A 13,374-nucleotide genomic window follows, 5' to 3' on the forward strand; every position below is an offset into this window, starting at 1 on the left:
TGTGTGTGGGGGAAGGATTGGTTCCCAGCTGGAGCAAGGGAGGGGCCAGGGGTGAGATGAGCATGGGAGGAGGATTAGTCCCTGCTAACTGGAGCAAGGCAGGGGCTGGGGGCAAAACCACAGCGGGGCGGGAGCTAGGGTTGGTCGTTGGAGCAAGGGAGGGGCCGGGAGTAAACTGCAAGCGCAGCAGGGCTGGAGAGGGGGTAAACAGGATCCCCCCCTCACCCCTGCCCACATAGAGTGGGTACTTACCTTCTCCCTGGTTCTAGCCCATTCTCTTTGCCTCTCTCTGCACCGAGCTGAGGGTGGGGGTACAGGGTCTAGGCGGGAGATAGGGTGCAGGAGCAGGCTGGGGGTTGGGGTCTGGCCAGGAGCTAGAATGAGGGAGGGGGCTCAGGGTTGGGGCAGGAGGTTGGGGTGTAGAGCACCTACCTGGGGCAGCTCCCATTCGGTGTGAGGGGTGCAGGTGGGTATGTGGGGGGGGGAGAGGGTGCAGGAGCTCCCGTTTGGTGCTCAGGGTGAGGGGTGGGATGTGGGGGAGGTGCAGGAGTCAGGGCATGGGGGGCTGGGTATGTGTGGAGGTGCAGGAGTCAGGGCTGGGGTCGTGGGGGGGGCTGCAGGAGTCAGGGCAGGGGGCTGGGAGTTTGTGAGGTGGGTGCAGGGGTCAGGGCTGGGGTTGTGGGGGTGCTCCCAGTCCCCTGCCCTGAGCAGTTCACAGCAGGGGGCTGGAGGGGGTATGCCCCGATTCCACCCCCTTTCCCAAGACCCTGCCCCCACCTCTTCTCCACTTCCTCCTCTCTCTCCTGAAAGTTATTAAATGTTCAACGCCAAGGAACAGAGGGGGTAGAGGACTGAATTTTCCACAGCCTCTCTCACAAAATATATCACCACTTTGCCTTTAGTAATTATCCTTTTGAGGGGAAAACGGGGCACTTCTCTCTTTTTGCAAAGTCCTGTGACCTCTTTCAGCTAAAGAAAACTTGTGAGCGCTGGTGATGCAATAGCTCTTTACTGCTCTCCCCGTAATAGCGGTGGGGGATGAGTAAAGGTGGGGGTGCAGTGTTAAGGCCCCCGTGACCCCCAATGCCTGCACACTTCAGGGGACAGCAGCTGCTGTTGGAAGGGGCATTTCCCTCACTAGTGTTAAGCCGCCCAATGCTCCCAGGACTTGGAGGGACAGAGTGGCTGCTACTCTAGCCCAGGCTGGAGCCGGGAGGAAGGACACGGCCGTAGCATCACCCCTCCAGCTACTGGGACAAGCCACCGTGTACCCCTTGTGCTTAGAGAGGGAGGAGGGTGAACACCGCTGATGAACTCCAGCCAAAGTAATTTCCATCAGTAAGCCAGGGGTAGGACACAGCCCATTTCTCCGCCTAGAGCAACCACTCATGGGAGTTATCAAAAGCGGTCGCCTCTCTTCAAAAGCTTGCACACCAGAGAGCAGTGATGGTCCATGGCCTCTACCTGTAGACACTCGTCATAGGTGGTCTCTCACAAAGGTTTTACTGTAGATCTAATTCTAGAGGCCAGTAGGCCCTTTGGGAATTCGCTCCTTGGACTCTCAAAGGCTGGCCCGGCCCTGGCCCAACTTAAATCTTTCCCTTAGCTCTGGCAGATAGATCTTACCACTATCCACCCCACAAAACTGACCCATTACGTCTCATAGCCCGAGTCAGCTTTAACAATCACAGTGCCTGTGCATTACTCCCAGCCCAGGAAGGGATAGCAGGTGAGCTGCTACGAATAGCCATTACCCCTACATCATAATCACACTAAGACCATATGCAACCTGTTAATTGAAATGATTTATGCCTTATTTTAAGCAAGTATTTAATTCGTCCCAAATCCTTTCCCCATGTACACAGAGAAACATTTAACCATGCAGGAGGTTGAGCAATAAATGGAGTGTATCTCGAACAGCAAATCTACTCCAGGGAGCTGCATGGAGGATTATAATGGAAACGTTACTGCCATCGTGTGGCTAAATTTAAAACCTTCCCCACTTTCATTCAGGATAGGTTCTCCCCTTTGCCCCCAGCCCAATTTCTCAGTAGGAAGCAGAACTGTGAGAATAGCTCCACTTCTAGCCAGATGCAGCACACGCGAGCTAGCCAGGTTCTGGCTCCTTACAGAGGTAGGCCTAGCTCACTTTGGAAGTGGCAGCTAAGCTTTAATGCAGACGCAAGCCCGAGATAAGCCCGTCAGAGCAGAGGGTAGGCACAGTTTTCACAATTGTATAGTATTGATTATTGAAAAACGGGGGAGAAAAATAGCTGCTTTTACACAGGGCCCAAATTCAACTAGGTCTGTGTCTCAAAAAAAAAAAAAAAAAAAGCACTAAAGTCACAGGCCAGCCTCAACAACCATGAGAGCGCATGGCTCAACCTTGGCAGAACTGCAGCAAGGATAGGTCTCTTCTCGGCTCCACCCGTCGTCCTTGGAGAGCCTTCCTCCCCACTCTCCCTGCCACAACTCCCCTGGGCTCATGTTGGAAGAATAGGATTCGTTAATTTCCCACACATGGCTTGGCTCAGCTACCTTACAGATCCCTGCACTTGAGGAAGCTGTGATCTTTCCTGGGGCCAGAAGAGGGTTAACCCCTCGTCTCTGCCCTGTCTATACAGCCCAACACGCTCCTTAGATAGTAGGTCTGTCCACACACACAAGCACCTGCTGTAGATATATATCATGTGAGCACAAGAACCAAATTCCATTTTCTCCCTCTCTATTCTATCACTTCTCTCTACTCTGCCTCTCAGCTATAGTTACTTCTGTACAGGTCTGTGGGTCAGGAGGCTTCATCATTCACTATACATATACTAATCCCAACTCTACATATAAAATGATGGGGTCTAAATTAGCTGTTGCTACTCAAGAAAAATCTTGGAGTCATTGTGGATAGTTCTCTGAAAACATCCACTCAATGTGCAGCGGCAGTCAAAAAAGTGAACAGAATGTTGGGAATATTAAGAAAGGGATAGATAATAAGACAGAAAATATCATATTGCCTCTATATAAATCCATAGTACGCACACATCTTGAATATTCTGTGCAGATGTGGTTGTCCCATCTCAAAAAAGATATATTGGACTTGGAAAAGCTTCAGAAAAGGGCAATAAAAATGATTAGGGGTATGGAACAGCTTCCGTATGAGGAGAGATTAATAAGACTGGGACTTTTCAGCTTGGAAAAGAGATGGCTAAGGGGAGATATGATTGAAGTCTATAAAATCATGACTGGTGTGGAAAAAGTAAATAAGGAAGTGTTATTTACTCCTCCTCCTAACACAAGAACTAGGGGTCACCAAATGAAATATAGGCAGCAGGTTTAAAACAAACAAAAAATATTTTTTCACACAAACACACAGTCAACCTGTGGAACTCCTTGCCAGAGGATGTTGTGAAGGCCAAGACTATAAACAGGGTTCAAAAAATAACTAGATAAGTTCATGGAGGATAGGTCCATCAATGGCTATTAGCCAGGATGGGTAGGGATGGTGTCCCTAGCCTCTGTTTGCCAGAAGCTGGGAATGGGTGACGGGATGGATCACTTGATGATGACCTGTTCTGTTCATTCCCTCTGAAGAACCTGGCATTGGCCATTGTCAGAAGACAGGATTCTGGGCTAGATGGACCTTTGGTCTGACCCATCATGGCTGATCTTACGTCTGAAAAGTGCTGGTAAGTGCTCTATAAATGCTAAGTATCAGAAGTTACAGGTATCAGTGATGCCAATGGGGAGTGGGTAGGAGACAGAAGCAACAGCAGGAATACACAGGACAGGAGGCAGTGCTGGGGCTGACCCTACTCCAGGTACCCAACATCCTTGGATCCTGGAAGACGTGGGCATTCAGCATTAAGAGCACGGTCACAATTGCATCTTCTCTTGATTCCTGTGCAGTTCTGCTCCATGCATTAGTCATCACCTCTGAAGAGATTCCTGATTAATGTCCTCCATGCAGCCTGGATCTTTAGCTCACCTCCTTTGGTGGGGAGAGGGTTACCTTTCCAGTACGTGTTAAACTCCCTATGTGCTACACCGCTGATTTGTCCCCAGTGCCGCTCCCACGCAGACTCCTCTGCGGCCAGAGAGTATGGCTAGGTCACAAAGCCTTCATGAGGCTGACAGTGGATGACCAATTCACCCCTTGCCCTAGCAGAGGGGCTGGCTCAGCTGGAGTAGCAGCACATGGCACTTCATGCTGCACTGGTCTCTTAGGCCAAGCTGTTATCTCCCCAATATTGACAGGCCAGAGCGTGAGAGGCCAGGATCCGGGGACTCCTGCATGGTAGACGGATACCAACAAGCTGCCAGGACAGCGCACACACATGAGTCCTATCACACAAAAAGGCCCTGCATGCACAGACTCCCCATTGGCCAACCTACCGCCCAGTAGCATGGGGGCATGAGAATCTCAGGGTTGGAAGGGACCTCAGGAGGTCATCTAGTCCAACCCCCTGCTCAAAGCAGGACCAATCCCCAGACAGATTTTTGCCCTAGATCCCTAAATGGCCCCCTCAAGGATTGAGCTCACAACCCTGGGTTTAGCAGGCCAATGCTCAAACCACTGAGCTATCCCTCCCCCCAGCAAGAAGGATGCCCCCACCTCTCGCTTTACAGATCAGGATGCAAAACTCAGTGGTAATTTATTTTTTTAAGTGTCTAAGAATCCATCAGCCTCCATAAGCACCTCTCTCCATGAGGCCATATAAATACATTACATACAAATACACTGGCGCATTTACAAAATGACCAGGGGCTAGTAGTGGTGGACTAAGCTGTCAGGTGAGTTAGTTCGCATTCGACAATGCCGGGGATTTCTCACTGCTGTGCAGAGACCCCCAGAGCTGGAATCCCAGCCTAGACAGGGGTCTGAACAGAATGGGAGTGTGGATGGACATCCCCTTAGGAGGGAGGGAGACTTTCGGTGGCACACAGGTCAGCCCCGTAGTTCAGTTAAGGTCCGCAGGAGAGCGGCCCAGTGGTCAATGCTCCTTGTTACCCACCGTTGAGACCCTGATACCAAGAGCAGCCTTGGAGCTGCCTGCAGTCACAGGAGGAGGAAGGTGGTGGGAGAGAGTCAGCTAGCAGTGAGAGCACCTCCTAGCTTCTGCAGCAGCACACTGCAAGCAAGGAAGTAGCAAGATTTCAGAACCAGCCTGCTGAAGACAGACATACCCAGGGGGAGATGCTGGGCAAGGGTGTGTGTGGGACGGGGAGAGTGGATGGAAACAGACACCAGAGACTGCTGGGTCTAAACCAGGTTCCTTGAGGACCTGCCTCAATGGAGGAACGTGCCTCCTATGCATGCCCACCGCGAGGGGTTAGTAGGGAGAGCGTGCACCCCAGCGTTCATATGTCTAAGCAGGCTTGATCCACAGCTGCTTGGCTTCAATGCCACAGCTCCACAGGAACAGACGACAGAGCAACACCCGCCCCTTGCTGCCTCCTTTTTCCAAGGAAGGGCCAGAAATCCCGTCAACCTCATCGAAGCAGGCGAGACTGGGCAATCCGAACCAGCGTTGAGGGGGCAGTGGGATGAAGGGGACCCTTCGTGGAGTGTGTGTACTGCTCCCCGGCTCATGGCAGGGAAGGCTCAGCAGCTTTAAATCCTTCAGGTCTCCAAGAGGCTCCCGCAGCCTCGGGGCGCTCAGCGCACAGAGAGGGTTTTCGAGCGGTGTTTCTTCACCCCCAGCGCTGGCAGGAAGCTCCTCCTGGGGTGGGAGCCTTGTTTCTCCAGTGAAGCCTCCAGACTGCAAGGGAAGAGCAGGGGGTGGAAAACATCAGGCGGGGGACACCATATATCAGTGCCGGGGCAACGTGCTCCCCTGTCAAATCCCAGGCCAGCAAATTACACCCACAGCCCTGTGGATCCCAGCCATCCATTGCCACCCTATCACAAGCCGGAAGAGGCACGGGGCAGGGAGAAACAGCTGTCCCCTTCAGTTCTCCCTCAGCCAGTCCTTTCAGTCCCCATTGCAGAGAGACAGCTGCATTGCCCTACCCAGGGCAGATGGTTTGGGAGGCACTTCTCCAACTGCACCACTAGGGGGCAGTGGCTTCAGCTGCCTTTTTCCCCTTGACTCAGATCACACCCAGGCTCCCCGGACCTCGAACAGCTCATGCATTGCTCCTTCTGCCAGGCTGCTGCTCCCAGGGTCCCCGTGCCTGGCACCTGCCCAGTACAGGGTTTCATCCTTAGGCAGCTGGAGGGAGAGGCAGCATATACAGGCCTCTCAGGAGGGGGTGCTCCTGGGGGGAAATGGCTGGCTGCGGGGGAATGGCACATGGGACCTCCCATCCCTAGGTCCCGGGGTGGTGGTGACCAAGGAGGGATCTCCCACCTGCTGATGGCTTGGTGGCCAGGGTGAAACAAGTTCTAGGGGCCAGCCGCCCACAAGAAGGATGTTGTGATAAATTGGAGAGGGTGCAGAGACGAGACGAGAACCACTAAAAGATGAGAAAGCCTGCCTTCTAGCGTCAGACTCGGGGAGCGCCATGTATCTAGCTTAACAAAGAGCAGGTGAAGAGGTGACTTGATCCCAGTCTAAGTATCAACAGGGGGAACAAATATTTAATACTCTTGACATTGAGCAGAGGAAGGTCTAACACAGGGGTCGGCAACCTTTCAGAAGTGGTGTGCCGAGTCTTCATTTATTCATCCTAATTTAAGGTTTCACGTGCCAGTCATACATTTTAACGTTTTTAGAAGGCCTCTTTCTATAAGTCTATAAAATATAACTAAACTATTGTTGTATGTAAAGTAAATAAGGTTTTTAAAATGTTTAAGAAGCTTCATTTAAAATTAAATTAAAATGCAGAGCCCCCCCGACGGGTGGCCAGGACCCGGGCAGTGAGAGTGCCACTGAAAATCAGCTCGCGTGCCGCCTTCGCCGCGCGTGCCATAGGTTGCCTACCCCTGGTCTAACACAATTCAGTGGCTGGAAGTTGTAGCTAGACAAATTCCGACTGGAAATCAGGGGTATGTTTTTAACCTTGAGGGTAATTAACCATTGGAACAACTAACCAAGGGCCATGGTGGATTCTTCAGCACTGACACTTTTCCAATCAAGATTGGATTTTTTTTTTTTTTTTTTTTTTTTTTTTTTTTTATAAAAAGAGATCTGCTCTAGGGATTATTCTGGGGACCTTCTCTGGCCTGTGCTAGGCCGGAGGCCAGACTGGTATCAGAATGGTCCCTTCTGGCCTTGGAATCTGCATCACAGACAGGACAACCTGGGACCCTTGTTGGCCTCCTCAACAGAGAGGCCAAGGATCAAGTGGACCATGGAGACTGACCCCCCTCTTGGGCTCCCTCCAGCATGGCTGGGTGGCACAGGGAGGAGCCTGCCCTGCCTTTGCCCCGGCCGTACCCAAGCTGGGGTGAAGGTCTGCAGGGCTTTCCCAGCAGTCTATTCACAAGGAGCTGCCTTCTCTTCCCCACTCAGTCTCTAGGCTGGGGCAGCCTTACCTACACTGTCTGCTGTCGACGGCAGACTCCCCGAACGGGGACGGCTCGCTGGCCCGGGTGGATTTCCTGGTGATCCTGTTGATCAGCACTTTGACTCTCCCCCAGTGTGAGCGGTCGTTCTGAGGGAGAGAGACGGCAGCGGTGAAGGAAGGTGGGAGTGAGGGCAGCGGCTTCTCCTGCCACATAGGGGCGAGCCAGAGCCCTGGCACTCGAACACCCAGTCCCCGTTCTCAGGGATAACTCTCCCTCAGGAGACATGGACAGGGCAGAAAGAAGGGCTTTTCTTCTGGGAGGGGCAGAGGAACCCCAAACCCCACCCCGGGGTAGAGCAGTGGGGAAGGGATAAACAAGAGTCTCAGCTGCTGGTTGTCGGGAAGCATTTCCAAAAAGCCACTTCCCCTGCAGCTGCTGGAAGTGGGGTGGGTCTCAGGCTGGGCAGGCATTGCACAGCGCTACTCTCGTCTGGGGAACAGCTTAGCAAGCGGCACCGGGAGAGACAGAACATAAGAACGGCCAGACTGGGTCAGACCAAATGTCCATCTAGTCCAGTATCCTGTCTTCTGACAGTGGCCAATGCCAGGTGCCCCAGAGGGAATGAACAGAACAGGTAATGAAGTGATCCATCCCCTGTCGCCCATTCCCAGCTTCTGGCAATAAGAGTTAGACACACTGGGTAAGTGCTGGCCCAGCCCAGGCAAGGAAGGGCACCAGAACTAGATGCACATACAGGGTCTTCTCAGCATCAGGATGATTCACATGGAATTCTTAGGGGATCCTTGTTTTCTCCCTCTCCTCTCCTCCTCTCTCCCCCCCCCCCCGCTCTGCAGGGCATGAAACCTACCCTGGGTCTCATGTTTGGCGGTAGGGTATGGGCTCCCCAATCCGGCTGATCCAGCAGGGTGGGTGAGCTGACGCAGTGCATTGCCGGCTTCCTGGAGCAGACTGGCTCATTCTCTGCAGGGAAGAGACAGCATCAGCACCATTATCTGCTGTGTTAAAGCGACCAGCCCAGATGCAGCCCCCCCGGAGAGAACCCAGGCCATCTAGCACTAGGGCCAGCACCACATGGCCAGGGCCTGGGGTCAGTACTCCCTGCTTTAATGGTCTCAGAGTTGCACACCCACCTGGGAAAAGCCTCAGTCATCATTCACCAAGCTTAATTTCAGAGCCCAGGCCTTTTTAAATGCCAGAGACCCTGTGCTTGGCATTTGCCAGAGGGGATGGGAGATAGACAGACTTCCTGGTCTGGGATCTCGCTCTCCCCAGGCCAGCGGGGGCAGCACACCCAGCCCCAAGGGGGCACGGGGCATTTCTCTACAGGGAGAAAGCTGGCCAGTGGGGAAACCCAGGGAGCTGCTGCCAGATCGGAAGCAGGGGGGGGGCATATTCATGGGAGGGTGGAGAAATCTTTAGCAGCAGCCCTGTCCCCCTCGCCAAGGAATGAGCCACCCCAGCAAGGACATTCAATTTGCACAGCATGGGTCTCATTAATTTCAGGGGTGCAGGGAGAGGGAGGGGTTCTTCCCCCCCTCCCCTGGCACAAGTCGGGAGCTCCTAGCCACCAGGACATGCAGGGGAAGGGATTGGGTCTTGGGGCTGCTACTCAAGCCGGGCTCACTCACCTGAGCTCCTGGTCAGGTCCTGGAGCACCCCGGTGTCTGAGGCCGAGCGCGCCCTGAAGTGGTGGGGCCTCCAAGAGTCCAGAGGCAAATCCTCCTCCTTCATTTCCACCTCCGCCCTGTTCTCAGGCTCCGGCTGGGACAGCCCCCGCTCTTCTGGGGCTCTGCATGGCCTCTCCTCAGAGGGCACCGCCTGCCAGGCAGAGAGGATGCATGGTGTGAAACAAGCAGCTGCAGGGATTGGGGGGGAGAGGGGAGACCCCTAGTCATTCCCACCCCTACCCTCATGGCGAAAGGAATCCCAGAGCCCAGGGAAGACCCACCTTCCCCCTCCTCCTCCCCACCAGCTCCTCAAAAGTATCTGAGAAAGCCCCACCATGGCTGGAGATCTAAGAGGACAGAGGACCCCCACACACACACACACACACACACACACACACACACACACACACCCCACCTTCCTCCAAGGGGATCACACAACTGCAAGGTGTGCAGCGCCCCTTTCTGGGGGATACAACTGGACAAGCAGCTGCATCCTCCCTTAAGGAATGGTAAGACCTAGCCACTGTCCTCCCACCCTGGTTCCTAGCCACGCCCATCCCCCTGTGCCCTCCGCAAGGCCATCCTTACGTTCTCAGCCTGCTGGCCCCACAGCCGGCTCTCCATCACCTTCTGCTGCTGCTGGAGCTGCAGGTTGGCCCGCTGCAGTTGGGCAATCTTCTCCAGCATCAGGCAGACGTGCTCCAGGTAGCGCAGGCCCTGGCCCGGGAGGGTTAAAGAGGGGTCTCTCTGCACCTGGGGGATGACAGCACAGAGTGTCAGACATGGGCAGCGTCGGGGACAGGGCACGACCTGCAGCTTTCAGTCGCTCCAGCCAGGGCAGCACTTGTTGCTCCCCCCAGTTTGTCAACATCTTGCAAGGGGTCAAGGTGCCCAGAAACAAATGCAGTAACCTGGGGGGCAGGGTGGGGAGAGGTCCATGGAGGGGACCCATCCCATGGGGAGTGCACTAGAAACACACAGCTGGGGATGATCTCCATGGTGTGGCCAGGACGGGACAGATCAGAACCCGCCCAACAGGGGCTGTGTTCAGACTGCAATACCCCCTGCATCAGTTCCTGACTCCCAGATTCCACACTGGCCTCCCCGGGAACAGCACCAATGCAAACAGCTTATGCAGCCGCCTCCGGCCTCTCCCACAGTGTTAGCCTCAGGGTCCGTGCCATGAACACACCACAACACACCCTTGAGGGGTAGGCCAGGGCAGAGCGAAGCACCTAGCCGGACATCTGGATTTGCAGGAGTCCCGGGGGAGGGCTGGGGGCCCTGTCAGATTTCCTCCTCCCCCACATACAGTCCCTGTAGCCCCCTGACTGCTGGCACTTCCCCAGCCACACACGCTCTGGAGAGGTAGCTAGAGAGATAGCAGCAGCTTAAGGGGTTTAAACCAGATTATGAAACTAGGGCATCCCAATTATGCCTGATGCAGGCTGGCTCCATCCTGCTCCTTACACAGGTAGAGTGGGTTGTTTGTGGGTTTTTTGGAGGGGGGGGAGGGATTGGATCTATGCCAGGGACAATCCAAGAGGAGATGGGGCTCAGGCCTTATTCAGCTCTAAGAGGAAGCAAGGAGCCAAAGCTGCAGTGGCTGGACTCTGCCAGCTCCATCGCTCCAGGACCTACAGAGACACCCAAGCCCTACACCTCCTCCCGCTTCCCAGCACGGAGCAGCGGACAGACGCACTGCACCGGGGAGGGACAGAGCCGTGGACGGACACATCGCAGCAGAGGACAGGTTGCGTTCAGAGCGTGGTTAAACACTTCACTGTGTAATTGGGGTTGGGGCCGAATGAAGGTTACATTCCCTCAGGTCATTGCCCCGCTTTGCTGACTGGGGAGGTTGTGAACTTCCCTCACAGCAGTGCCCTGCCTGCTGCCACACCAGCTGGGAGTACAAGCCCCCTGTTATGAGGATGGGAAGCACAAAGTCCATGGAACAGCAGCCTTTTCCCCACCCAACAGCTCCTCTCAGCCAGGCAATCCCATCTCAGGTCAATGGGTCCAGCATCTATCTGTCCACGTGGCACCTGTACCCTGCCACTGCCATTGGCCTCTGGCCCTTGGACCAACCCCTGGAACGCAGCCTGCAGCCCTGAGCTCTGGGGTCTCCAGGTGACAGGCCAGAGCTCCAGCCAGTGACCAACCCAGACAGGGAAGCCCAGCAGACCCCCACAGATCCTATGCTTCGAGTCCGAAGGGCTGTGGGGAGCCAATGGGCCTCTCCGTATCTACCCAGCCTTCTTGTGTCCCAACCCCCCATGCCAGACGCCCAGCCCCTGGAAGGCCCCAGACACTGGATAGTCTCAGCAGCTGGAAGGGGGTCTCAGGCTGGGCAAGCATTGCACAGCGCTACTCCTGCCTGGGGAACTGCTTAGCAGGGGGCTGGAGAGCTGCCCCCACAGAGCGAAGGGGAGAAGAGCAGGGAGGAGTTCCGGCAGCAGGCTGCTCTGTCTGGCAACGCAGGATCTCATCCGCTCGGTCTAGTGGTATCCCGGCCCCTCGAAGCCCAACGATGGGGGGGGGGCTCATTGACCCCTGTCCCCTCTCACTGCCCCCCTGCAGTTGCACAGTACTTCCCCATGGCTCACGGCAATCACAGCGACCCCACTGGCTTTCACAGTCAGTCTCACAGCCACAGACTGGCACCAGGGCAAGGGGAGTGGCAGCTCTACCCGGCTAAGGCTCCCAGCTCAGGAGAGGAAGGCCCTCGCCCACAGTATTCCTGCCCCTCTCAAGCTACGACGGACTGCCTGCCATGCCACTCTTCACATCACAATGCCCTGCCTTGCCTGCTCACTGCAGAGGGAATTCCTTCCTGGGCACCCACAGAAATATTTTCCTCCCATTCTCTCCTAAGCTCTTTGCTGATAGGCTGTTCACACACATACACCCAGCCTAGGGGACAGAGCCGGGGACTGGGAGTCGGGATTCCCAAGTTCTATTCCGCTTCTACAGACCTTGGGCAAGTTGCTTTGGCTCGCTGTGCCTCAGTTTCCTCATCCCGTAGCAGAGTTATGGGATCTCCCAGGAGGATGGTGAGGGTTATCAATAGCTATAAAGAGCTTCAGATCTTCAGGCCAAGCATCAAAACTTCCTCCCCAGTGCTGCCGCCAGCTCCTGGCTGCGCTGCCACCCCCACCTAGCCTGTAGGAGCTGCCCCTCACTCTGGCAGTCAGAGCGGGGGATGACCCCAACATGCCACTGTCCATCAGCACATGCCGGGCGAGGAACTACAGCATGCCCAGAGGGCTCTGTACATTGGACAGGCCCCACAGACATCCTGGGACCTCTAAGGGGCAAAGGAGGAGCCGACCCACCTGGAGCGAGTGAGAAGAGATGGGACCAGCCGGCCTCTCCCCACACCGCCACTAACCCAGCAGAGCCAGGCACAGATGTAAGGCCTAAGAGCTCTACCCCCAGCTCACTAGCAATAGCCCTAATGAGTCATTGCAAGCATGTACCAAGCAGGCCACGCTGCATGGACCAGCACATGGCATCAGGATCCTGGAAGGAGTGCTCTGGAGAGAGGCAGGTGCACCAGCAAAGCAGCTGCGGGGGGGGGGGGGGAGAAGGGGACAATGGGCACAGACAGGATCCCAGAAAATTCCCTTTCAATGACCCACAGGCTAGCCCTGCAGGGCTCTGCCATCCTGGGGAAACTGGCACTGCCCCCATACCAAAGAGAACCGAGGTCACATGACCACAGGGCACTGCATCTCAGGTCAGGAATCACCAGGACACTTGGACATTGGAGCCAGGTGAAACCTCATGACTACAGCTGGGCAACCCCTTCAGCCAAAACGTGGAGCATGCAGATTCAGGAACTCGGAGACAGCACCCTGAAGGGGGGGGTGGGAGAGGGGGTCACAGGGAACACAACGGACGGGGAGACGGACAACAACATTCCAAAGAAACAAGTCAAAATGATTCAATTGAAAATTGTTTGCTGTGTTGTTGTAGCCGCGTGGGTCCCAGGATAGGAGACAGACAAGGTGGGGGAGGTAGAGGAGCTTTCAAGCTTGAAGAAGAGCTCTATGGAGCTCAGAACTTGTCTCTCTCACCAACAGAAGTTGGCCCAATAAAAGATGTTAATTCCCCCTCCTTGTCTCTTGATTCAAAACGCCTTTTTTTCCCCCTGAAATTTCCTTCCATTTTGTTTCAAAAATAAAAAACCTCGACATCAAAACCAAACCTTTACTTTGACCCGAAACTTAAGTTTTTTCC

The 13,374-nt window shown here is 54.9% G+C and overlaps 1 protein-coding gene across 1 annotated transcript in view; it reads right to left on the minus strand.

Annotated features, from left to right (window-relative positions):
- Positions 1–4,658: 4,658 nt before the first annotated feature.
- Positions 4,659–13,374, minus strand: part of CUNH8orf58 (chromosome unknown C8orf58 homolog) — a 22,548-nt gene continuing 13,832 nt past the window's right edge. The window contains exons 3-7 of the mRNA XM_026657405.2: positions 9,721–9,885; positions 9,094–9,283; positions 8,313–8,425; positions 7,472–7,590; positions 4,659–5,753 (exon numbers count right to left, since the gene is read on the minus strand). Coding sequence (XP_026513190.2) covers positions 5,651–5,753; positions 7,472–7,590; positions 8,313–8,425; positions 9,094–9,283; positions 9,721–9,885 — 690 coding nt within the window. The 3' untranslated portion in view covers positions 4,659–5,650. The remainder of the gene's footprint in view (positions 5,754–7,471; positions 7,591–8,312; positions 8,426–9,093; positions 9,284–9,720; positions 9,886–13,374) is intronic.

The sequence above is a fragment of the Terrapene carolina genome, unplaced genomic scaffold (assembly GCF_002925995.2).
Source record: "Terrapene carolina triunguis isolate 2854851 unplaced genomic scaffold, T_m_triunguis-2.0 Scaffold53, whole genome shotgun sequence".
NCBI classification, from domain to species: domain Eukaryota; kingdom Metazoa; phylum Chordata; order Testudines; family Emydidae; genus Terrapene; species Terrapene triunguis.